Source organism: Danio rerio, chromosome 3 (assembly GCF_052040795.2).
Source record: "Danio rerio strain M-AB ecotype USA chromosome 3, GRCz13ab, whole genome shotgun sequence".
NCBI lineage: Eukaryota > Metazoa > Chordata > Actinopteri > Cypriniformes > Danionidae > Danio > Danio rerio.
The window spans coordinates 6487532-6515492 of NC_141023.1; the positions used below are offsets into that span (position 1 = coordinate 6487532).

At 38.2% G+C, this 27961-nt stretch overlaps 2 protein-coding genes across 2 annotated transcripts in view; both read right to left on the bottom strand.

Moving 5' to 3' along the window:
* LOC147845474 (uncharacterized) overlaps nt 1-27961 on the bottom strand; it is a 154036-nt gene that overhangs the window by 65727 nt on the left and 60348 nt on the right. Inside the window, exons 6-9 of the mRNA XM_087245473.1 lie at nt 23284-23316; nt 22419-22524; nt 16391-17247; nt 5144-5234 (exon numbers count right to left, since the gene is read on the bottom strand). Coding sequence (XP_087101599.1) covers nt 5144-5234; nt 16391-17247; nt 22419-22524; nt 23284-23316 — 1087 coding nt within the window. The remainder of the gene's footprint in view (nt 1-5143; nt 5235-16390; nt 17248-22418; nt 22525-23283; nt 23317-27961) is intronic.
* On the bottom strand, nt 10709-13515 carry LOC147845479 (uncharacterized). The gene is made up of 3 exons (XM_087243863.1): nt 13430-13515; nt 12756-12846; nt 10709-11694 (listed from the first exon to the last, which is right to left on the bottom strand). The coding sequence occupies exon 3, from the start codon at nt 11525-11527 to the stop codon at nt 10820-10822; it is 708 nt and encodes a 235-aa protein (XP_087099989.1). The 5' UTR covers nt 11528-11694; nt 12756-12846; nt 13430-13515; the 3' UTR covers nt 10709-10819.

The following is a 27961-nucleotide window of genomic DNA, read 5'->3' on the forward strand; positions in this document are numbered from 1 at the left end:
TTAAATTTCACAAAAACTCTCACCAACAGAAAATTACTGGCGGCTGTGTCTTTAATGTGGTGTAAAGATCCTTATGCGTTATTGAAACATCATTGAGGACCCAGCGAAGAAATATCACTGATAAAATAAAATGACTATTTTTTTATGCAACAGCCTTCCATTTAAAAGGGAAACATGAGGGCGATCGTAAACAAAAAGACCCCCAGCCTATAAGGTGTTTTATGGAATAGCCCATCTTAAACTGACCAGCTTTGTTTTTCTTTCCCTAATTAAATAAATTTTTTGGTGCACGTACTCATGTGCTTTACCAGACTCAGTCAAACTCTGCCTCTTACTCCACCCCAAAGCCCCTGCACGCTCTCTTTTGTCCAAGGTATTCGGCAGGCCGAAAAAGGCCGGCCGATGGCCCCAAGAAAGCCCCGCTTTGGCCCCCGGAAGTGACAGTAGCCGCATTTCCACTATCGGGCCAGTGCGAGCCAGGGCTTTAATCGGGCCGGGCCAATAGCCCGGGAGGTTGAGAAATGAGGCTGAAATCATGTCGCGTTTCCACTGTCGGGCTAGTAGCTCACAGCGCGTCACGCAAACACCGCCCCCAGAACGTCCCCGAATCAAACGTCACACACCCCGCCCACTTCAGCGGGAATGAGGCAGATAAAGCACACCATAGAATCATCACGAAACGAAACCATTAAAATGAAGACAACCGAAACAAACAAACGACACGTTACTGTACAGCAGTACATGAAATGTCTATACGCACAGACCTGTGTATTTCCATTCATTACATTTGTTTACTCGCCGACCGACTGTTGGCATTGTGCATCAGTGCTCTCGCCACTAGCGGAGGGACCCAACACAGAGAGCGCACACATCCATAATATAAAAGCCACAGAAATTCTCCTTTATAACTCGATATGGTATGTATTTTATAACATCCTCGTTTTGAGACGTCGTGTTAAGTTTTCAGCACAAGAGCGAGTAGCCTAATAAAATATAGCCATATTTGTTGTGCTCGGCAGCTGTTCACTAAAGCTCTTCATTTATAGTTTCATTTATAAATTTAAACATCATCAAATTAAAACATAAACAGTTGTTTGAGGATATAGAACACATTTTGTGTTTGGGCTTTCCCCCATATGCGTTTAAAGCAGCGAGTGCAGCGCAGGAGTGACAGAAAAAAAGGTATAGGCTAGATTCTGCTTTCACCTAATGCTCTGTTTGCGCAATTTGATTAATATCATCGTATCCAAATACTTTATAGCCTAAATATTTACTTATACAAATATTTACTTTATATAAATATTTCAAACCTTCTCCGGTGTTTATTGTTTTTAGAAAATATCTAGAATCTTTTTTTTTTTCAAACAGGTCTTTGTAAAATGAAAGTTAGGCTTTATGTGGCTTTAAAACGGTTTGATTTATGTATTGTATATAGGCTACCTACATTGTTGTAGCTAGCTTTTGTTTATTTTATATTGGTTTATTTATTTAATGTGATTTTATATAAATCCGATATTTGTAATTCTTTAAATTATATTTCAATATAGCTCAGGCTATTTTATCAAGATATGACAATACATTGTTTAAAGTCTACAAAAGTGGGCACGTAATTTGTTAAGTTGTGTCTTTCTGTTGCATTTATATTGTTTTATCTACAAAATAAATAAAGAAAAAAGCCGCTCGCGGCATAACAGAGCTGTGAAGGAGCGCTTTTGCCCGGTCTCACACACACATACAGCCAGGCATTTAAACATGCACAAACAAACATTTTAAACTTGACAAAAACTCTGGAAAACCTTTACTGTCTGCTGTGTCTTTAATATGGTGTAAAGATTATTATGCGTTATTGAAACATAAAGGAGGACGCAGCAAAAAACGTCACTATAAATTAAAACTACTTTATTATTTTATGCAGCAGCCTTACATTTAAAAGGGAAACATAAGGGTAATCATACGCAAAAAGACCCCAGACTATAAGGCTACATGTTTTCTTTCCCTTATTTCTTTATTTGGGTTTGGCTCATGTACTCATGTGCGATCAGAAAACTGCCCGCCTCTCCTTTCACTCCGCCCCGAAGCCCCAGCTGGCCCTCCTTGGCCCAAGGTATTCGGCAGGCCGAAAAAGGCCGGCTGCTGGCCCCAAGAAAGCCCCGCTTTGGCCCGATTAGGCCCCGGAAGTGACAGTGGAAACCCCACTGGCCTTGGGTCGCCCTGGCTCGCTCGCTTTAGGCGCGATATTGGAAACGCGGCTAGTGAAAACGCCACCGGCCTTGGTTCGCCCCGGCTCGCTCCCTTTATGCGCGATAGAGGAAACGCGGCTAGTGAAAACGCGACTGACCCTGGCTCGCGCCTTAAGACACGAAAGTAGAAACGTGGCTGGAAATGTGATGCACATTAATGTGTAAGCTGAGAAAATATATGCTATTCCTTCTATGCTAATGAAGGACTACTGAGACATTCTAAGCATGGGATGGGTCCTCCTGTAGTGGTTCCTCACAGCTCCAATACAGATCTCTGCCATGTGCTTACAGTAACCATGTGCTCTTCACCATACACAATTCATCTGCTCGTGATCTTCCTTCATATAACTTTACTATGTTTGGTGTGATTTGACAGTTCATGACTTCAGTGTTGTAGTGATGAAATCAACAGAGACATTGATTGATTGTATTTCAATCTACAATATATTTACTATTGTTAGTCATGGCCTGAGGAGAGTGTGTTAATGTACTTCTCCCCCACTTCATCTCCTGAACTTTGCTCTCATGTTCAGCTGGTTTTGGGGGTTGGTTTTCACTCTTGTTTGACAATGCTCTGCTCAGGGTATAATAGGGAAAGGTAACTGTTGATCTGGGAGAATGGCTTTTACTCTGCATCTCCCGCACACAAGTGCGTAGCCTCATATGCTAACAAAGGCAGTTTGACTGTCTTTGTTGCTCAGCAGTGCATACGTTACAGCTAATTTCTTTATACAGTATGCTAGTTTGTTTTATTCTACTGTCTGTATATTTAAACATGTAACTCAATAAACATCTTTGCCTGCTTTAAGACGTAGAGATTCTTTCTCTTTATCAGTGATGATAACAACTTTAATGGAGTCAGAATAATAAGAATGGAGTCAGATATATAATGGATTTAAACACGCCATCCTTCAACTGCTTTCTGTTTCCAACTATTATTCAGAATAGCAGCGTAGGCTTCAAGCCTTACAAATGTAACACATCTGCATTAAGCCTGAAAAGTGCACTTTTAACCCTTGTGTGCTGCTGGGTTGTTTTCATCCACTCGGGGTGATAATTTGGCCACAAGTTTCTTAGTGTTTCTGCAAATAGACTGATTTTTGGTGACATCTTATTTTGACATATGTTGGGAAAATGCTGTGGAACTTTTCAAAAACTCAACTATAAACACTCTGGGCAAATTAACTACCGTTTCATTATGTTTGTGGCTGTTTTTTTTAATAAAAATGATATATTGAATAATAGATATTATTCATATATTTTTTAATGTAAATATATATATATATATATATATATATAAATATATACTAGTGCCGTCAATCGATTAAAAAAACGAACTAATTAAATCACACTTTTTTTTTATTAAATAGCGATTAATCACTTTTGAAAAGACTTAAGAAACTTGTCATTTTGGCTATACAAATGTAAAATTAATGTAAACGCAAGACAAAAACTATTTAAATTAAAAAAATAATTGTTTATTAGAATTTTTGTTTACTTGTAACACAGATTTCTTCATGTAAACAACATACCCACAATACATTATCAAGATCCTGGCTTGACAGCCATATTTATTACAGAAATTAAAACACAGGCGTGTTAATGACATTTAAATTGCAAAACAAAACAATCAATACCAATAAAGAAAACATTTGATTTCCATGTTGCATTCTAAGTGGACTGCAAAAAAATGCCAAAATACAGGAATTGCAGATATGGAAAATTATAATAAAGTATTGATAAATTATACAAACATTGTATACTCATTGTAAAGTTGTATTGCTGTGAGTTGAGAACATTAATTATAAAGTAGAAACCATTTTACTCAGTCCTCCTTTACATTTAGACAGTTGCTAAAACTGTCCAGTCTGTTGACATTATAGGGGGACAACGTGGACCTTTTCTTTTGAATAATGTGAGCTGAGAGTGCAACACAATCTCACAGCAATTCGTAACTTTTTGATTTAGTGGCTACGGACAACAACGTTTAGGCAGGTTTGTTGCTAAGAAATAACGCACTAACTTTGACAGCACTAATATATATATATATATATATATATATATATATATATATATATATATATATATATATAACTTCTACTACTACTGTTTCTGGTATTTTTTTTATTAAATATGTATGTTCTTTTATTTTTATGTACTTTATAACTTTTTGACACCATTTTATGTAACTTTATAACTGCTTTGGCAATACATTTGTAACGCCAATAAAGCAACTATTGAATTGAAAGAGAGAGAGAGAGAGACAGAGAGAATGTGTGTGAGAGAGTGTATGACAGACCTTTGCACACTTACCTTGATATGTTTAAGAAAAAAAAAAATCAACTTAGCTTTCAGAACATAGTAAACATAGTAAGTGTATTTCTGCATGCACACCATAATTTGCCGTTTTACTCCATAGCACTCTATAAAAGCCCAAAACCTTTAGCATAGGCCTATCTATAGGGTTATTATGGCCAACTGATGATCAACAGTAATCATGACAAATTGTACCCCTTCCCAACTGGGGAAAAACCCCAACAAAAATGCATGATTATTTGGCGTTACTGCCTCACCTGTTAGCAATCAAGTAATCACTTCTAAATAGGACCTGCCTGACAAAGTGAAGTAGACCAAAAGAGCCTCAAACGCTAGAAAACATTCTGAGATCCAAAGAAATTTAAACACAAATGAGAAAGAAAATATTTGAGATCTGCCGGTCTGGAAAAGGTTACAAGGTCATTTCTAAAGCTTTGGGATTGCAGGGAACCACTGTGAATGCCATTTTCTATAAATGCTAAAAACATTGAACAGTGAAGAACCTTCCTAGGAGGTCAACTGTTTAATGCTTTTCATCAATATTGTTCTTCAGGCTTATTAATGAAGAATCAGGAATAAACACCAACCTATTTGTTGTTCAGTATCTTCATCTTTAATTCTGCAGGGTTCTGGATCACTCATGTTCTCGCTGTCCTTCAGTAAACTCTTCACTTGAGCCTGATGCGAATATTCCTGCATTTATAACAGAAACCCTTGCCTTAAATATTCAGCACATAATTTACAATCATAACTGTTTCTGAAACATCAATAATTATATTAAAAATATAAAAACAACAACAACAACAACACTGATAAAAAGTCTGTAAAATTGTAAAATTCCTCCAGAAAACACATTTCTAAACATTTTCCTCAAAATATTTCCTGGATTAAAACACTCTCTAATATCATTTTAAAAATACATCCTATTAAAATATGTTTTATCATCAAAATATTCTCACACAAGCTACAAATAGGTGTTTCTCCCCTGTTCAATAAATGTGTGTGTAAGTCTTGAGTGGTCGATTCTACATCTCATGTGTGCAGCGTGATCATGTCTCTAATTGCTTACATTTATCTCTCAATATTTTAATGAATTAAGTGTTTTATATTATTATACTGATCCCAAATTCTGTTTTACAGCAAAATAAAGCGTTTGCGTCTCTTCAAGAGTTTACACAAGCATATGTTCAGTTAAACAGTCAATATTCAATATAATCATCATTAAACTACCTCTTAGTGAATGAATTAGATGGAGACACAAATGAAAGGTGTCCAGATAACCCGTGAGTAAGACATTACAAGAGTGTTTACAGCGTAGCATCGAGCTAAAAACAAGAGAGTATATTAGCATTGAGCACATATGTTAAAGCGGTTCACACCGCAAGATAAATCCCGCAAGTCTGCGAACGCTACTATGGTCAGATATCATACACTTACTCTGAACAGACGAACAACACCTGTAACAGAAGAGGAATTAAACCAGTTAATCCTCAAACAGCAAAGTTTTGCTCTCCGATCTCCGCCTCAGAATAAGCGCTGTGGGCGGGATATTTGCCTGCACGCTGACCAGCGAAAGCCGATTGGCTGCCTGTAGCTAGTTCTGCGAAAGCTGATTGGCTGCCTGTAGCTGGCTCCGAGAAAGCTGATTGGCTGCCTGTAGGTTCAGTTTTAGGAGTGCACCTATTATGAAGTGTTTTGTGTTGACTTTATATTTTCTTTAAAAATGTTTAAACTACGTAAAGCGTTTTAGAATGTAGAAACTTAATTTAGCTTAGCATTAGCTTAATTTTTAACTTGCTTTCTTGTAACGAAGTCAGGGCTAACGTTTTATTTCAGTCAGGATAGCGTGACATTTGCTTCTTTATACTTTTATCTTGGTTTTGTGTGATACACTCAGAAATTATGACCTGATAAAGAAGGAAAGAAACATAAATAAGGAAAGAAACATATACCCATGAGAAGTGTTTAGCTGACACTTTGGTAATGTCCACTATCAATCTGAGGTGAAACTGGCCTGTGAAATCTAATAGTTTTATTATTATTATAATAATCATTTTTTTAATCAGGGCCAAACAATGTTTTGTATAAGCTTTAAAGGGCTCTTATTTTATAATTTTACATCAGATGCCTATGAGAAGTTTTTAATAGGGTATATGCCGAAGCATGCTAATAGGACTTTTATTTTGCCAGTAACCTGGATTAACAACTTCTGGTGAACTGTATGCCAATGCAAAATCGGCGAGTTTAAGGTCTGTTTTCCTTAAAAATCTGCGATCTCCACTAGCTGAGTGATATCTAATATATAGTGGGTCTCAGATTGTACAAGAAGCACTGCATTCAATTACATTTTCCCCTGCCATGTCTTTATATGAGCGTTTATTTTACCCCAGTATATTCAATGGAGCTTCTGCGCTAGCCTGCCGATTCTGATTCACACTTCATTATTACTGCTCATTAATTCGTTAGCTGGAAATCAGAACTGAATTTAGAAACAGTTTTAAAACAAATTGTTGTGCTTAAACTAAATTAAATATGTAGGCTAATGTCTTCGGAGGAATGCATACAACAATGTTTCCTTATCCACAGAAAAATAGAAAGTGAAAGAAGCCGAATGGAGGAGGCTCGTTCTTTATGCTCGCGCTGCAGATGCTGTGCAACCGTTTTCTCACTAGTGAACTGTTCAGTTTTTCCACTTCCAAAGTCCGCCATGTAAATAGCAAATGTGCCATGATGACGCAACTGACTCTTAAAGGGAATGGGAGATGAGACTCTGATTGGTTTATTCTCAAAACACACCCATAACTCATTACGAGAATAAGCACAACCCTGTTAGACCATGCGCTATGGTGCAGACCACATTTTTCCATCCATAGCAAAAGTGGATTCAGACACGCCCTTAATGCTTTTGTGCCATGCGCTTTAGACTTTGTGCCTAGATCGTTAAAATAGAGCCCTTAATCTTTAATAACGACTTGTATTAAAATAGTTGACAGAGGTTTGTGATATAGTGAAGCATTAAAGATGTGTGTTTTCAATGTAGGGATTGATTTGAGTTAGTAGCCCTGCTGTGTTTATTTGACGGAAGAAAAAACTTAGTATGAAAAAAGTATGTCAATGGTTTGTGAAAGCCAAATCTGCCAACACGACCGGCATACTCCATCACCTGAAACACCCGAAAATTTTAATAATTAGTTTGGACTTGCTGGAAGTTGTAGTGTATATTTTTGTTTACGTTTTGTACGTTTAATTCACCTCGTAATGCCAGACCTTGAACAGATTAGTCTTTTTAAATGTATTTTTCTATTTGTTTTAATTTAAGGTCAAATGTGTAATCTGTTTCTGTTAATAAACAATATTTTAAATTGTAATTTAATCAACTCTCTAATTTTTGTAGCATAAGTCATTGTTGTGATAATAACTTTTAAAGCTGGAAGCATTAACAACTTACATAGTAATTTATCAATTTATTGTTTAATATTGAAACAAAAAATAGAGTTTTTGTCATATCGCCCAGCCCTACTCTTGACGTGTGTATGATCGTGTGTCGATCATCTGAAACTCTTCCCACATTGAGAACATGTGAATGGTCTCTCCAGTGTGGGCATGGGCCGGTATAAGATTCTGAGAGTATGATAACCTTGGATAAACATATAATTGTTTGACGGTATTGTGATTATTGCTCTAATATTTGCTCTTTTTAAATGTCTGGGTAAAAAAAAAAAAAAAAAAACTTTTCCCCCTTTGAACACAAAATATTTTAACATGTCAGGCTGAATAATTCAAATGAATCTTTGACTTCTGCTGTCTTCATTAGTTTCAGAAACACAGATTTATTTCCAGTTTAAAAAGGCAATTTAGATATCTTTTCTGCTGGAGATACTGTTGTCCTAAAAAAAAAAAAAAATACGAAACAAAATATCTGTCATATATCACAGGAACGGCATAGCAGAAAAGTTTGTCGGTTTTAAAACTTCAACTTTTCCAAACCACGGTATACCTTTGTAGTGGCTATTTTCTTTAAGGAGGCTCTCTCAGTGGTAAAGAAGACAAAGTCTTACCCAAAGTGTCTTTTAAAGTTTTATTCTTTGCAAAGAAGATCAGACAATCATACAGAACACAGGTTTCTGCAGATGTGAGACCAATAGCAGTGTGTGTTCTCTTCTTATCTAGTTGTAACGCCCACAATGATATTAGTGACATACAGGATGAATCACAGTTACATCAACGCTCATGCTTCATTTCTGACCATCTATATTTCAGCCTTACCTCTCACCCAAACATATATCTTGTTAAATCATCATGTATCCAGATCTTGTCTGGTGATAAACAGATGTTAAAGTGGTCACATATAGCCTAGCTGTGTAATGTATACAGAAAGGTTAAACTAGTCACGTATGGTCTAACTCAGGGGTGTCCAAACTTTTTGGGCCGAGGGCCAGATGCAAAAAAAAAAAAAACATTGTCGCGGGCCAAATTTTACATATCACACAGACACGCATATATATATATATATATATATATATATATACACACACACACACACACACATTTCTAAACATATTACTGTAGTAACTCATTTCTAATTACTAATTTATTTTATCTTTGCCATGACGATAGTAAATAATATTTGACTAGATATTTATCAAGACACTTCTATACAGCTTAAAGTGACATTTAAATGCTTCACTGGGTTAGTTAAGTTAACTAGTCAAATTAAGGTAATTAGGCAAGTTAATTAGGCAACAATGGTTTGTTCTGAAGACTTACGGGGCTAATAATTTTGACCTTAAAATGGTTCATAAAAAATTAAAAACTGCTTTTATTCTAGCCGAAATAAAACAAAAGTCTTTCTCCAGAAGAAAAAATATTATCAGACATACTGTGAAAATGTCCTTGCTCTGTTAAACATCATTTGGGAAATATTTAAAAAAGAAGAAATAAATCAAAGAGGGGCAAATAATTCAGACTTCAACTGTGTAGATAGATAGATAGATAGATAGATAGATAGATAGATAGATAGATCAACAAGAACTGCTGCTTAATTAAATGCATGTAATACGACACCCGGTGGTTATTTATTGAATTACGTTCATTTTTGTATAGCGGGCCAGATGCTATTGATATTTATAAAAAGCCTCGCGGGCTGCCACAAAACTGATTGCGGGCCGCAGATGGCCCGCGGGCCGTAGTTTGGACACCCCTGGTCTAACTTAAACAGTACATACATAGAGATAAAAAGAAGAACAGACCTTACTATGTATACAACTGAGTAGAGCTGCACAATTAATCGTTAAAAGATGGCGATCTCGATTCGACCCCCTAGACGATCTTAATCCAGCATTTCTACGATTCTGCCAATCATATTTTCAAGTTCAGGAGAGAAGAAAAGGCGGCTGCACGAGCCTTTTCATTGTTTCACATACGTTGCTCACTGACCTGGACACCTCCAGATGATGTTGAATGAGTCACATACTGTATTTATAAGGTATAATTCACCTAAAAATGTAATTTTTGTCTTAATATATAATGATGTTGTCGCGATCGGGAAATCACACAAGACGTGAGTTGCAGGCGAGTTTTTAGGGCGGGCGCGTGTGCTCTACTTGATAGATGCGCGCGCGTCTACTTTAGTGAACAGAACCTGCATATGTTGCGAGTAACAGGTAATACAGTTGTAAATAATATTCAGTTTGTGGCACAGAGTGATCGTTTGAGAGCCGCGCGCGAAGTATGAACAAGCACTTAGCAGTCAAAATGAAACCGAAAGTGTGAACTTCATTTAAATGATCATATCGCATTTTAGAGTTATGATTATGACAAGCATTTGATATGTTTTTTCTTTCATAGTAAACCCACAGTTGGGCATGAAAATAAATGTTTACAGTGTCAGTATAACTACTCTAGCCTATATAATGTTGAATATAATCTGATAATGGCAAATGTCTGATTTTACCAGTGAATTAAATTGTCTAATATGACAGATTGCAAGCAAATATCTCAAACATAATTCAACATCAGAATTATTATAAGTAGAATAGAATTATTTATAGAAGCCAGTAGACCTACACATGATATTATTATCGATGTTGTGCTATATGTTTGTTTTTACCATACCTTTATTTTACATCTACAGAATCGTGAGAAAATCGTGATTTTTATTTTAAGCAAAAAAAAAAAAAAAACACGATTCTCATTTTAGCCAGAATTGTGCAGCTCTACAACGGAGTAAATAAAATGAATTTTCCACCACACCTTGAAAATGGTTATCGTTCCATGCCTACTCCAGTGTGGACCTTCATGTGTAGTTTAAGAAGTGAAGATTTGCTGAAGCTCTTCCCACACTGAGTGCATCTGAACGGTTTCATTCCAGTGTGGATCTTCATGTGTTGAGTAAGGTATGACAACACGCTGAAACTTTTCCCACACTGAGAACACGTGAATGGTTTCTCTCCACTGTGAATCCTTACGTGTTGATTATAGTTTGATTCGAAGATGAAGCTCTTCCCACACTGAGTGCATCTGAATGGTTTTTCTCCAGTGTGGATCTCCATGTGTCTATTAAGGGTTGATATTTGTCTGAAGCTCTTCCCACAGTGAGGGCATGTGTATGGTTTCTCTCCAGTGTGGATCCTCATGTGTTGATTAAGGTATGAGGAGACGCTGAAGCTCTTCCCACACTGAGAACATGTGAATGGTTTCTCTCCACTGTGAATCCTCATGTGTTTATTATAGTTTGATGAGAAGATGAAACTCTTCCCACACAGAGTGCATGTGAATGGTTTCTCTCCAGTGTGGATTTTCTTGTGTGTATTAAGGGTCGATATTAGTCTGAAACTCTTCCCACACTCAGTGCATGTGAATGGTTTCTCTCCGGTGTGGATCCTCATGTGTGGAGTAAGTTGTGATGACTGGTAGAAACTCTTCCCACATTCAGTGCATGTGAATGGTTTCTCTTCATTGTGGATCTTCATGTGTCTATTGAGGATTGAAGATTGGCTGAAGCTCTTTCCACACTGAGTGCAGGTGAATGGTTTCTTGTCTCTCGTTTTTAAAATACCGCAAGTCTGTAAATGAATTTTTTCCTCAATTTTGACATGATGTTCCTCCTCTTTACTCGCAACATTTTCTTCAATTAGGTCTGAAATAAATAAAAAAAAGATCAGTTTTTTATGAAGTCTTTAAAACTCTTATCAAAAGCTGAAGTCAAAACACACTAAAACATGAGCTGCATTTTCACTGTCGGGTTATTGCAAGCCAGGGCTTTTATTGGGCCGGGAGCTTGAGCAGTGAGGCTGAAATCATGTTGTGTTTTCACTGTCGGGCTAGTACCTCGCATTGCATAACGCAAACCCAACCCCAGAACGTCCCCCGAATCAAACATCACACAACCCGCCCAGTTCAGCAGAAATCAGCCAGATATAGCACACCATCACATCATTTAATTTTCTTGTCGGCTGAGTCCCTTTATTAATCCGGGATCGCCACAGTGGAATGAACCGCCAACTTATCCAGCAAGTTTTTACACAGCGGATGCCCTTCCAGCCGCAACCCATCTCTGGGAAACACCCACACACACATTTACACACTACGGACAATTTAGCCTACCCAATTCACCTGTACCGCATGTCTTTGGACTGTGGGGGAAACCCACGCGAAGGCAGGGAGAACATGCAAACTCCACACAGAAACGCCAACAGAGCCGAGGTTCAAACCAGCAACCCAGCGACCTTCTTGCTGTGAGGCGAAAGCACTCATATATATATATGCAAGCGTAAGGAAAATATGTCACAGTGAAATCCCATTATTACAAGAAAATACTTTTTTTAATTTTTTTACAGAACTGAGTAACCAAAAGATACACGGAGCGCTCACCGTCCCTGCATGCACTGCTTGAATGAATCTGTTAACGGTATAATTGTGCTGTTTTCACAAGTGCTGTCTGATATTGCACTGATGCTTTTGACATATACTGTACCTTATTATATGCATGCGTCATGTTAATAGCATAGGTTATAAAGGTTATGAAGTCATTTCTAAAGCTTTGGGACTGCAGTAAACCACAGTGAAAGCCATTGTCTACAAATGCCATGGAAAATTGAACAATGTCAAACCTTTTCTGGGAGGTCAACTGTTCAAAGCTTTTCATCATTATTGTTGTTCTTCAGGCTTATTAATGGAGAATCAGGAATAAACACCAACCTATTTGTTGTTCAGTATCTTCATGTTTAATTCTGCAGGGTTCTGGATCACTCGTGTTCTCGCTGTCCTTCAGTAAACTCTTCACTTGAGCCTGATGGGAATATTCCTGCATTTATAACAGAAACCCTTGCCTTAAATATTCAGTATATAATTTACAATCATAATTGTTTCTTAAAGATCATTAATTGAATTAAAAACATACAAACAACAACAACACTGATGATAAGTCTTATGAAAATCTTTCTTCTATCTGTCTGATCAATGATAAATATTGTCAAATTCCTCCAGAAAACACATTTTCTAAACATTTTCCTCAAAATATTTCCTGGATTAAAACACTCTCTAATATCATTTATAAAATACATCCTATTAAAATATGTTTTACCATCAAAATATTCTCACACAAGCTACAAATAGGTGATTCTCCCATGTTAAATAAATGTATATGTAAGTCTTGAGCGGTCGATTCTACATCTCATGAATTAGATGGAGACACAAATGAAAGGTGTCCAGATAACCCGTGAGTAAGACATTACAAGAGTGTTTACAGCGTAGCATCGAGCTAAAAACAAGAGAGTATATTAGCATTGAGCACATATGTTAAAGCGGTTCAAACCGCAAGATAATTCCCGCAAGTCTGCGAATGCTACTATGGTCAGATATCATACACTTACTCTGAACAGACGAACAACACCTGTAACAGAAGAGGAATTAAACCAATTAATCCTCAAACAGCAAAGTTCTGCTCTTTCTGATCTCCACCTCAAAATAAAGTCCTGTAGCGGGATTTTTGCCTGCACGTCAATCAGCGAAAGCCGATTGGCTGCCTGTAGCTAGTTCTGAGAAAGCTGATTGGCTGTCTGTAGGTTCAGAAGAATTGCGGGTATTCAGTCAGGAGAAATAGTAAGTGGTTTGTTTTGGGAGTGCACTTATTATGAAGTGTTTTGGGTTGACTTTTCAAATTTTCTTTAAAATGTTTAAACTACGTTATTCTGAAGTGAACTTAGCTTAATTTTTAACTTGCCTTCATGAAAAGTAAGGGCTGTATGGATTCGTAACCCGTTTGTTAACAAATCAGGTGAATCCACCATGTCTGTGCAAGAAGTTCAACTGATGGAGATCGCAATGATGGTGGCCTTTGAGGCACTGTTCGCATATCGTCTATTTCTAGAGTTTGCACATGTTTGTTGTTTTTAAATGAAGGTGCGCGGCCAGTGCGCACATGGGCTGTAAGGTCCAGCCAGTTACTCCAACGATGGTGTCTACTGGTGGACGAAGGTTCATTGCATGTTCGGTCTTTTCAGTGGACAATGTTGATTTACTTTAAATTTAACTCATCTTACTGGTGGTGTGTCAATCGTCTGAAACTCTTCTCACACTGAGGACATGTAAATGGCCTTTCTCCAGTGTAGGCATGGACGGTATTGTAATTACTGCTCCAAAATATGCTCTTCTTAAATGTCTGGGTAAAAAGCTAAAGATTTTCCTCCTTTGAACACAAAATATTTTATTTTGAGAAACAAATCAAATATTGTGGCGCAGTACACATGTCAGGCTGAATAATTCAAATAAATCATTGTCTTCTGCTGTCTTCATTAGTTTCAGAAACACAGATTTATTTACAGTTTAAAATGGCATCTTTAGATATATTTTTTTGCTGGAGATACTGTTGTACTTAACACAAAACAGAGAAAAATCTGCCATATACCACAGGAACGGTATAGCAGAACATTTTGGAAATTTTAAAACCTTGACTTTTCCAGACCGCGGTACACCTTGAAAACGGTTACTGTTCCACGCCTATGCAGTGAAATAGGAGAATTTATTTTTATTACTTGTGTCTTTATTTTTTATTAGAAAAACCATTTAGACCAACAGCGGATTAATCAATCTTTTTCTTTGGTATGACACCACATATCAACCAGACACACTTCTTCTTTCTTACTGTGTTGTAGAGCTGCACGATTCTGGCTAAAATGAGAATCGCAATACTTTTGCTTAAAATAAAGATCACGGTTCACGATTCTGTAGATGTAAAATAAAGGTATGGTAAAAGCAAACATATGGCACAACATCGATAATAATATCATGTGTAGGTCTACTGACTTCAATAAATAATTCTATTCTACTTATAATAATTCTGATGTTGAATTATGTTTGAGATATTTGCTTGCAATCTGTCATATTAGACAATTTTATTCACTGGTGAAATCAGACATTTGCCATTATCAGATTATATTCAACAATATATAGGCTAGAGTAGTTATACTGACACTATAAACATTTATTTTAATGCCCAACTCTGTTCGCTATGAAAGAAAACACATATCAAATGCTTGTCATAATCATAACTCTAAAATGCGATATGATCATTTAAATGAAGTGCACACTTTCGGTTTCATTTTGACTGCTAAGTGCTTGTTCATACTTCGCGCGGCTCCAAAACGATCACTCTGTGCCACAAACTGAATATTATTTACAACTTTATTACCTGTTACTCGCAGCATATGCAGGTTCTGTTCACTAAAGTAGACGCGAGATTGCAATCTTTTCACGATTAATTGTGCAGCTCTACTGTGTTGCATACCCACATAGCAAAATTTCTCTGGCCCAGCTCTGGCCCACACAATCAGGTTTTGCTTGGCCCACATGCCGCAGTGTATTACGGTACATGACTGGACCAAATCTGGCTTCCAGACAAGGGCCAAACACAGACCATATCTGGGCCAAGTCTCAGCCAAGATAATAACACATAACTGGGCCTGAACTGGGCCAGAAAGGTTGGTGTGTCACGATTGCAATGAAATTAATAAACCTATGAAGCGTTGTGCTTTAGGCACACTATGGGCCTTGTTTTTCTCAGTGACCTGATTGGTAGAATTGATTTAATCAAAAATTATTTTTATGTATTTTAAATGTGGGTCAAGACTGGCCAAACTCACGTGGCCCACAATCAATTTTTAAAATCTGGGCCAAATACTACGTTTTACATCTGGCCCAAATCTTGTGTGCCGCATTATAGACGGTGCCACCTCTGCCAAACCCAGGCCATGGTTGGCCCACATGCTGTATGCCAGTGCCGGATGAATGCCTGATGTCCCAGCTTTATGCCAAATCTGAGCCAGAATTCTTTACTACTAAGGGTACTTTTTAGAAGGAACTGCTAACAAGAGGGAAATAGCTAAAAAAATTATAGTGCAGAAGCGCTTGCTCCAGACTGCGGTCTAATAACAAGTCTGGACATGTCACAATTTGTCTTGATGCTTGAAGAAGTTGTCAAATATATTAAAGATACATTTAGCTGTTCAGTTCTGGTATGGAAAGAAGGGTTGCAGAAAGAGGAAGTATGTTTGGGGTGCAGGAGCCTAAGGACTGCAGAATGACTGATAAGTGACGGTACACCAATACTCCACTTGAGTTGTGTATATATGCTGGAGTCAGGGAAATGTGTGCTAGTTGCAAACCTCTTAAATGTAATTCCTGTATTGCATTAGGGTAACTTAATCCAGAGCTCTGTCATCAAATTATTTATTTGTATTGAATAAATTACTAATATTTTTGGCATTAAAGAAACCCCTCTCCTGACCTTTTCTTACAGAGCATGCATGCAATTGGCTAGATATTATAACACCTACTTCAGTGTGGATCTTCATGTGTAGTTTAAGACTTGAAGATCGGCTGAAGCTCTTCTCACAGTGAGTGCATGTGAACGGTTTCTCTCCATTGTGGATCCTCATGTGTTGATTAAGGTTTGACGAGAAGATGAAGCTCTTCCCACATTGAGAACAGGTAAATGGTTTCTCTCCAGTGTGGATCCTCATGTGTTTTTTATAGTTTGATGAGAAGGTGAAACTCTTCCCACACTGAGTGCATCTGAATGGTTTCTCCCCAGTGTGAATTTTCTTGTGTTTATTAAGAGTTGATTTTTGTCTGTAGCTCTTCCCACACTGAGTGCATGTCAATGGTTTCTCTCCAGTGTGGATCCTCATATGTTGAGTTAGTTGTGATGACTGGCAGAAGCTCTTCCCACACTGAGTGCAGGTGAATGGTTTCTCTCCAGTGCGAATCTTCATGTGTCTATTAAGGTTTGATGATTGGCTGAAGCTCTTCCCACAATGAGAACATGTGAATGGTTTCTCTCCAGCGTGGATCGTCTTGTGTTTATTAAGGTGTGATGATTGGCTGAAACTCTTCCCACACTGAGTGCATGTGAATGGTTTCTCTCCAGTGTGGATCCTCATGTGTTGAGTAAGTTGTGATGACTGGCAGAAACTCTTTCCACACTTGGTGCATCTGAATGGTTTCTCTCCAGTGTGGATCTTCATGTGTTTATTAAGGATTGATGATTGGCTGAAGCTCTTCCCACACTGAGTGCAGATGAATGGTTTCTTGTCTCTCTTTTTCAAAATACTGCAAGTCTGTAAATTATTTTTTTCCTCAACTTTGACATGATGTTCCTCCTCTTTACTCGCCTCATTTTCTTCAATAAGGTCTGAAATAAAATAAAAAACAGGTTTTTATAACTCTCATCAAAAGCTGAAATCAAAGGTGCTAAGTCATTTCCTATACAAGCTGTAATTGTGATGCACATTAAATGTAACAAATCTACATAAAGCCTAAAAAGCGCACCTTTAACCCTTGTGTGCTCCTGGGTCATTTTCATTTACTCTGAGGTGATTTTGAGTTTTAATTTGGCCACAACTTTTTCAGTGTTTCAGCAAATAAACTGATGTTTGATGACAAACCTTATTTTGACACATTTGTTGGGAAAATGCTTTGGAACATTTTAAAAACTCAACAATAAACACTCTGGGCAAATTGACTACCCTTTCATTATGTTTGTGGCTGTTTTTACCCCATTGCCTTCCATTAGAACCATATTTTTTGATTGCAAAGTCATGACAGCAAATAATCATCCATTCTTGATTGTTGCTGTTTTCCCTGTTGGGAAGAGATCAAATTTGTGATTTTAACTGTTGATAACCTTCCTAGGAGTGGCCGGATGACCAAAACTATGTCGAGAGCATTGACAACTCATCGAGAACTCATCCAAGAGGTCACTAAAGACCTGCAGGCCTCACTTTCCTCAGTTAAGGTGAGTGTTCATGACTCCACCATGAGAAAGAAACCGGCAAAAACATGACGCTCCAATAAGAAAACCACTGCTGAGCTGAAACAACATAAAAGCTCATCTCAGGTGTGTCAGAAAACATCTTGATAATTTCCCAAGACCTTTGGGAAAATGCTCTGTGAACTGACAAAGGATAAACTTTTTGCAAGGTGTGTGCCATTATGTGTGGTGTAAAAATAACACTGCATTCCAGAAATTAAACATCATACCAACAGTAAAAATATTCTAAAGGAGAACATCAGGGGCCTGTTTCAGTAAGGAGGTTCAACCAACTCGGAGTTTAAACTTGAACTCTGAGTTGATTTACCGAGAGATTAAAAACTGAGTTTTCGGTTTCAGAACAACTGATCTGAGTTGGATCAATCAACTTTGAGTAGACCAACTCAGAGTTAAGCGCGCACACCACAACTATAAAGAGGCATTATCAATGGAGCGCAGATATTACGAGTGACAATTACAACATCTGAAAAAAGAGATCACCGTTTCTTTCTCCAGCTGAACTTGATGTGCTCATGCAACGTTATAGCAAATATGAGCGTATATATTTAAAAAGAAGCAAACATCAGTGAAACAGAGACAGCCTGGAAAAACTGCTCAAGTTAATGCGTAATTTTACATTTAAAGTATTTAAATATTTAAGTATAATAAAATAAGTAATGTAATGTGTGACGTTTATACATTTTTTTCGAAACTTTTATACATGTTTATCAGTTTTAATAGATTTAACAGTGAAATTGTGTGTCTGCCTTTTTTAGTGATCAAGTGATAGAGGCTGATATAACATTTAGAAGGTAAGCAATGCTAAAAATAAATTTTTGAAAGAGTAATAATCCTATTAATCTAGTTACAGTACATGTCGAAGGTCTGTGAATTTAAGCTAGTCATTTATTAAAAAAGGACAAGCCATTCTCGTACGTGACTTTGTTCTTTGTGTGACTATTATGTCAATATCTATGTTTCCATTCAAATGTTACATAAATTTGTGCGCAAAACTGGAATATCGCATAAAAGATGCGAACAAAGCAGCGTTTCCATCCAACGAGTCAAAAACAAAATAGTCACTTCCTGATTAACTGCCGCCAAATAACAACAGTAAAAACAGAATTTACTGTGGTAGAAGAAGCTGCGTCAATTAATTCTACATTTAATAAATGTACTTGCGTCTCAGAGACAGAAGACAATGCTGACACACAATGAACACGTGGGGGCGTTTGAAGCCATGAGACGCGGAGACTCTTCACACTCTCCAGGTAATTAAATACAATAATACTGAAACAGTTAAGGCATTTTACGACTAAAACAACATTTAAGACGTGTTACAGTGTGCTCAGCCTGCTGGTTTGTCCATTCACACACATTTTCATCATCATATGAACGTGACCTTTTTTTTAATGTACATAGCCTACTGTAATTTGTTCAGTAAAAGTGTTTCCATCGTAGTTTATGCGCACATTTTCTATCGAATAAAAGTTTATCCTACTCAGTTATGCGCATGTTTTTATGTGCATCATGACGTTTCCATGCCCATCTCCAAAATGAGCATTAAAATAGGTGGGTGGAAACGTAAGGCTTAGGCGAGAAATACCGCTTCATCTTTAAAAAAGGGGAGGAGACCAACAGAAACTGTGAGTTTAGAGAATAAAACCTGCTCCTGACCAGGTTAGCTTCACAGAGTAAGTTACCACAGTAACTCACTGAGTTAAAGTTACCTCTCTTTCAGAAACAGGCTTGACTTACCCTGCTTTCTCCAGTTTTGAAACGGAAAACCCAGAGTTTCTCTCATTTCAGGGTTAAAATACTCTGAGTTTTCACTTAACCTGCTTTCTGAAACAGGCACCAGGCCATTTGTTAGTGACCTCAAGCTGAAGCAAACTTGGGTTCTCCAGCAGGACAATGATTCAAAGCACACCAGCAAGTGCACTTCTGAATGGCTGAATAAAAACAAAATGAATATTGTGGAGTGGCCTAGTCAACGTCCTGACTTGAATCCCTTTGAGAAGCTGTTGTTGTGACTAAGGGTGTCCCAACCAGTTATTAGGTTTGGGGGTAAACACTTTTTCACACAGGGTCATGCAAAATCGCAGTAAACTTCATGTCAAAAGTGAAAAATGTGTTTAGTTTATCTTTAACTAGTATTTAGTTTGATTATCTGAGTGTGACAAACATGCAAGAGAGACAAATATAACAGTAGTGGTTTCATAAAGTAAATGAATTCAAAGAGCTCAAAGTTCAATGCAAAGGGAGCTATGCGTTTACAGTTAGCTTAGCACAGCTAAGTAGGTCAACATTAATTTTGTTTTAAGGTGCTATATAAATAAGGTAAAACACTTCCAGATTAATAATGTCATAAACCCATCAGTTTACACCCCAGGAAACACATGGCGAAGGGCAGCGGCCACAGAGGTGCTGTAATGCTAGTAGCAACGAAAGGTAAAATGCGTTCAAATGTGTAACTTTCACTGAGCTTGTTCTGTTTCTGTATTTGGGCTTCTAAAAGACATGACACAAAGAGAGGAGTGCTTACATATAACTCATGATTGAATATGGTTCATGAATATCATGGTTATTGTTAATATTATTGATCAAAACATGGGAATTGTTGGAATTTTGAATCAATTCGATGCGTGTTCAATTAAAAAGGTCAGGAGAGGTTTTTCTTCAATGTCAAAAATCATAATTTATTAGATACAAATGAATAATTCGATTCACAGAATTCTGTTATTCTCAATGCCAAGTTACATTCAGGAGGTGTGCAACAGTTTTCATTTCCTGACTTCAAATTATATAGGCAGCTGATATCAACTGGTGGAGTTTAGTGAAATTAGTCACTAGTCAATCATTCTCCAGCCCTCCATTGGCCGCACCTCAGACATAAGTCCTGTTTTTCTACTAACTTTCTGCACAACAATAAAAGCATAAGGTCGTTCTGTGTTGTGTGTTAAGTTTTAACACCTTTCTTCAGACGGGTAGGTTTCTGCAGAGCTGAATTTAATCTACTTCTGCAAAAATGTTAATTAGTTTGCACAGCATCCCACACACAACAGGAGACGTTCAGTAAATTTATGACCCTTAAATGACCAATTCAAATAATAATTTGATAAAAAAAAATAATAATAATAATAATATATATATATATATATATATATATATATATATATATATATATATATATAGTCCTTTTTCTCAAATAGGGGTGTCACGATTTCGATTTTAAATCAAAATCGATCGAAATTTATGCTCAATTTCGATTATCGAATTAAAAGATAGAATTGTCGATGCTGCCACGCCCCCATGTCACGTCAGCTTGGCTTGCCAAGCGGGAAAAAAACAGGCTTGTTGAAGTGCTTGTTAAACTGCAGACGCAGGAGACCCGCCGACTGAGCTTAAACCCTCTCCTCCTTTTCTCCGGTGTGGAAGTATTTTAGATTTCCAGTGAGTTGATAACGTTAGTGTTGTCGACAAAAAAAAATAATAAATAAAAATAAAAAGTTTGCAAGCTCTGCTATGCAAGTATTAGGGTTGGGCCGATAGACGATAGGCGCATCGTGATTCTCCGCCCCGCCCCCATTGCAAATCCGCTCGTGAAAAGTACACACTCAGGCCCTGTTTACACTAATATGTCTTTGTTTTTAAATGGCATTTTAGAACGACAACGATCCACGTCCACAGTGGTGTGTACCATTTCTGAGCAGCCCTCCTTCCTCACTACTGCTGAAAACACACATCACCTGACCACACAAACTCAATTCACACACACGGACACGGACACAGACGCACACACAGACACAGACGCACACACAGATAAACAGAAACAGACGCACACACAGACGCACACACAGACACAGATAAACAGAAACAGACGCACACACAGACACAGATAAACAGAAACAGACGCACACACAGACACAGACGCACACACAGTCATGCGTTCCAAGACAGCAGGTCCAGGCAGTCAGAGGATCAGTAGACTGCTTCAATCTTTCACTCACTTGTACTTAGTCATTTTAGCGAACACCTCAGATACTGTTGGCTGGTTTCTGTTGGTTGTGCACCTTTTTCACTGACGCCATTGTAACGACACAGATCACTGCCTATTCACGAGTCCCGCAGAAAAAAGTGATTGACAGGTGGTAATTATGTGTGCAACTTGCCTTTATTCATTTACTGTATAATTTGTTTATGGGTAAAACAAAGACCATGCAGGTCAGGTAAAACGGTAGGCTACAAATAACTAATTCGATATTTATTAATTGATTATTCATAATCGAACCGTGACTTAAGAATCGAAAATGTAATCGAATCGAGGATTTGGAGGATTGTGACACCCTGATTACCAACAGAATAAAAGACAACTGAGCAACAGTCTCTATTTGTTACCTTGTCAATAGAAAGTCTACTAGCTTTTCTCTCTCTTCATATAACATCACTTGTTTCCTCCTGTGCTCGCTCAATAAAACAGATCAACTGTTCAAAGCTTCTCATCATTATTGTTTTTCAGGCTTATTAATGAAGAATCAGGAATAAACACCAACCTATTTGTTGTTCAGTATCTTCAGGTTTAATTCTGCAGGTTTCTGGATCACTCATGTTCTCGCTGTCCTTCAGTAAACTCTTCACTTGAGCCTGATGGGAATATTCCTGTGTTTATAACAGAAACACTTGCATTAAATATTCAGTATATAATTTATAATCATAACTGTTTCTTAAACATCAATAACTGAATTAAAAACATACAAAAAACAACAACAACAACAACACTGATAAAAAGACTTATAAAGTCTTTTAGTTTTATCAATGATAAATATTAAAAATTCCTCCGGAAAACACCTTTCTAAATGTTTGCCTCAAAATATTTCCTGAATTAAAACACTATCTATCATCATTTTAAAAATACATCCTATTAAAATATGTTTTATCATCAAAATATTCTCACACAAGCTACAAATAGGTGTTTCTCCCCTGTTCAATAAATGTGTGTGTAAGTCTTGAGTGGCCGATTCTACATGTCATGTGTGCAGCGTGATCATGTCTCTGATTGTTTACATTTATCTCTCAATATTTTAATGAATTAAGTGTTTTATATTATTATACTAATCCCAAATTCTGTTTCACTGCAAAATAAAGCGTTTGCGTCTCTTCAAGAGTTTACACAAGCATACGTTCAGTTAAACAGTCAATATTCAATATAATCAGCATTAAACTACCTCTTAGTGAATGAATTAGATGGAGACACAAATGAAAGGTGTCCAGATAACCCGTGAGTAAGACATTACAAGAGTGTTTACAGCGTAGCATCGAGCTAAAAACAAGAGAGTGTATTAGCATTGAGCACATATGTTAAAGCGGTTCAAACCGCAAGTTTGCGAACGCTACTATAGTCAGATATCATACACTTACTCTGAACAGACGAACAACACCTGTGACATAAAACTAATTTAACCAATTAAACAACAAAATTCAGCTCTCTCCGATCTCCGCGTCAGAATAAGCGCTGTAGGCGGGATATTTGCCTGCATGCTGATCAGCGAAAGCGGATTGGCTGCCTGTAGCTGGCTCTGAGAAAGATGATTGGCTGCCTTTCCACAACGACGTCACTTCACCCTATCGGCAACGCAGTATTTTTAGTTCTGGTTTGCCTCTGAATGAATGGGAGATATTTCTGGAAAAGGTACAAATAAAGATATTAACATTGCACGATCTGATTTGAGACTATTATTGTTACTGGGCATGTGTCCAAATGTTTCCCCTTCAATGCTAAACTGCTTTCTGAGTTTGAAAATGATTAGGAATAGGAATAAACTATTGTTTATGAAGCAAAGCAAACTTTTCACTTAAGTTTATTTCTTCAATAATAGATTTATTTTACTTTAATGTTGCTCTGAATATAAATTTATATGATCTGTTATATGTAAATGTTCCAGCATGAGTACAATTCTGTACTAAATCTTCTTATATTACCTGGTATGTCTATAAATGCAATCAGTTTCATCATCTCACATGGTCACCCAGTGAAGCTAAGCAGGGCTGCGCTAGGTCAGTACCTGGATGGGAGACCACTTAGGAAGGCTAGGTAGCTGCTGGAAGTGGTGTTAGCGAGACCAGCAGGGGGCGCAACGTGTGGTCTCTGGGACACCATACTGCTCAGTGAGCGCCGTCATTCGGATGAGACATTAAATTGAGGTCCTGACTCTCTGTGGTCATTGAAAATCCCAGGATGTCCTTCGGGAAAAAAAAAAAAAAAAAAAAAAAGAGTAGGGGTTTAACCCCAAATCATAATTGGCTTCATCACTCTGGCTGCGTCCGAAATCCCATACTTCCATACTATATAGTACGCTAAAATAAGTATGCGAGTCGAGTAGTATGTCCGAATTCATAGAATTCGAAAAACAGTATGCGAGAAGTACCCGGATGACCTACTACTTCCGGCGAGATTCCGGAGTGCGCATCCCATGCATGCTGCGCTATCCCATGATGCCCCGCGAGCAAATTCATGAATGGGAGTAAAGCGACGCAATTGACGCAGACAGGTCACGTGACCATGACAAAATGGCGGATGTAGTACGTCCGAATTTCATTCATACTTTTCACATTCATACTGTATAGAACGTACTTTTCTAACGGCCGAGTAGTACGTTTAAGTTCAAATGCAGTACCTACTGCGTAGTAGGTGGTTTCGGACGCAGCCTCTGTCTCCTCTCCACCAATCAGCTGATGTGTGGTGTGCGGGCTGGCGCAATATGGCTGCCGTTGCATCATTCTGGTGAATGCTGCACACTGGTGGTGGATGAGGAGATTCCCCCCAATGTGTAAAGCGATTTGAGTGTCCAGAAAAGCGCTATATAAATGTAAAGAATTATTATTATTATTACTATTACTACTCCATGATGCAGTTTTACCTACAAAAAAAGAAATGTTGACATTCCTGATCATTGCAGACAAAATAGTCATCTTATGGGCAGGGCAAAACATGTAAAAGTAACTCTGCACAGTAACCCTACGTTAGACTGCAAAACACAACCAAATTTGATATACAGCATACTTCAGCAACATTTCAGTAATGTGTCCAATTCTAGTGTGCCACTTGCTGATTTTTACCTTACCTAGATACGGTGAGAACCCTGTTGACTACTGGCTGCAGCTGAATAAGGCAGCAGACATGGCTGACGAGTGTCTCTCAGGGTTCAGGGTAGACGTATGGACAATTTGAGTTATGAAGTCGCAATGTTTGTGCAAAATTGTCCAGACACTGATTTAGCGCATACTAATACATCTAAAAGTATTAGTCAATTACCTCTGTTTAATATTCAAGACTGACAAGAGTGTGACCATGAGGGACGCCATCAGCTGGGGCGATTTCTCTGAGCACCCGAATGAACAAATGTAATAGTTACGAGTGAAGACAAAAGGTTCAAACATTCATCTAAATGATATATTGACATAATCTTCTTAATGTTTTATGAAGGGGGTCAGATAAAACTAAAAATAAATATATTATTATTCTAAACCACCTCATACTCAAATTGGAGTCAGCTACGAGTTACATTTAAAGAAAATAAACATTGTGCAATGGAAAGACCGAACAGGCATTGAACCATCATCCACTAGTGGACACCGTCATTGGACCAACTGGGTGGACCTTACAGACCGGACCAGTTATAATTGGTGTCTGTGTGTCGCTTTGTCTATTCCAGTGAAAACTAAAAAGTGAATGTGCTCAGCCAAACTGCTTTCGCGTCATCATTACTTAAAGGAAAAAAAAAAAGATTATACGAACTAACCGTACGTTCACACCGAAAACGGCAAGAGAGTCAAAGTAGCTGGAAGTCATTCATTTTCAATGAGAGCTGGCGGCGATAAGCATGGGCATCGAGGAGAGTTGAAATCAAGTCAACTTTATGGTAATGAGCTATGACGCGGTTCGGCGGCAAGCAATCAGAATGAAGACGTCCACAGCTTGAGAGGAGTTCAGAGAACACAGACTTGTGAACTTTGGTTCCGACCACAGTTGTTCCCAAGGGTTTGATGATTGCGGTCGCCGGATTTCCAATTATTTACAATGTTTTCTTACAGGAACATGCATTAAATAAGTCACTGGCGAGTTACTGATGTGCATTAATGTTATATATATTTATCTTAAAAAAGCAGGAACCTCACACGACTTGACAGTACAAAACAGTATTGCTGCTTCAGGATATTTCAGACTTGTGGACACAAATTGGATAAATAGAGCACCACACGCAACTTGATCTTCCATTGTTATATGAATTTGATAAGAAGTGCGCAACATTTTCACGCTAGGAAGCATGTTTTATGCAGGAATGTAGCTGATATGCTGCAACGGCTCCTTTAAATATGAGATCAATGTAGCGAGTTTTGACGCTGAAGGCAGACAGCGTTGTCGCCAGGGCAGCCAGAGCGACCTTGGACGCTCTCGCCGCTTTTGGTGTGAACGTACGGTAAGAGGGGTTACATAGGCATGGGCCGATATTAGACTCTGCTGGTATGATAACCTTGGATAAAAATATAACGGTTTGACGTTATTGTGATTACTGCCTTAATATACGCTCTTTTTAAATGTCTGGGTGAAGAACTAACACTTTTCCCCCTTTGAACACAAGATATTTTAATTTGAGAAACATAATATTGTAAAGCAGTAAACATGTCAGGCTGAATAATTCAAATGAATCATTGACTTCTGCTGTCTTCATTAGATTCAGAAACACAGATTTATTTACAATTTAAAAAGGCATTTTAGATCTGATTTCTGCTGGAGATACTGTTGTCCTAATCAATCAATCAATCAATCAATCAATCAAGCCTTTATTTGTCACTACACTTTCGTATAGCGAAATTGGACCCCCCAGACCATACACAAAACATCACAAACAACTTTTCAGGGGAGACAGATCTTAGGAGGTAGCATTTAGAAACGAAGAAAGATACATTTGGACAGTTAGGCTAAAAAACACCCCCCCAGCTTGCCCTTGATTAGGACAAAGTGAGAAAAGGGAGAAAAACAGCCCTATCTTAGCATAAGCACACCGGCAAGACACAACATAGACAGAGGGGATGGGAACAGGGGTAATGGAAAACAATCCGTTGAGTGCAGGCAGCCAACTGGTCCAGCAGCCATTTCCGGCGCAAGTCACAGCCCCGCCCACGCCCCATGTGGGTAAAAGCACACGAAGGCGTTTGGATGGGGATCGGTGGTGAATGTTTATCTGTAGATATGTTTGTGTGTGTGTGAGCCTGCATAGTCCAGAGTCCCGCAGGTGTCTTTGACAGGGGCAGGAATTTCAGAGCGTCCGCTTATCTTGCTTATCCCAGGGAGTTGTTTACTTCCAGCCGAGGCCGTCTGGCAGGAGTAAGAGGAGAGCCGAAAAAAAGACAGTAAGATACTTCAACTTTAGGTCAATATCTGCCAATTTCACAGATATTTAACGTCCATCACTCGTCTCCCGATCTGGCCAAAATTTGTTGCAGAGCCGCTAGCTTCACCTCGATGGTTTCCAGTTTGCGGTCAAGGACCATAGTCTGATTCGCGACCCTACCCATCAGTGTTTCAATCAAGCCGGCCAGCCTAGTGGGGTTTTGAGCTGCGCTGACCGCTTTTATCAGTTTCCGATATCCCAGGGCCCCGCATAAGCCCATCAGCAGAAACCCTGTTATCAAAGTTCCGAATAGGTAGATATCTTCAGTATCCTCCAGAGACAGAGCAGCTAGACAGAGGACTCTCCACTTCTCCCACCCGTCCATCACATATCCAGCTGCGAGCGTCCCCGCAGGACAGCTGGGTTCCCCGGAGCCCAGCGATCTCGTTGAGAAGATGGTGTCAATTGCATTGAGAGACCAGTTGATCAAATCCATAATTCCTTTTTCGTTTGGAAAGCAGGACAAGGAGAGCCTCAGAGATAGAATAAGACGAGACAAGAGGTGCTAGCAAGGAGAGATATAGGACGGAGCGGTAAGAAGAGCGACCGCCTTCGCCGAGAGCCAAAGAAGAAAAAAGTCTTCACAAAACAAAAAATGTAAATAAAAGACTGACACACACAATAGGAACGATATAGCAGAACAT

Bases quoted from the DNA above. Each gene is read 5' to 3' on its own strand.
- LOC147845479 (XM_087243863.1), bottom strand. From the start codon at position 11,527: ATGAAGATCCACAATGAAGAGAAACCATTCACATGCACTGAATGTGGG.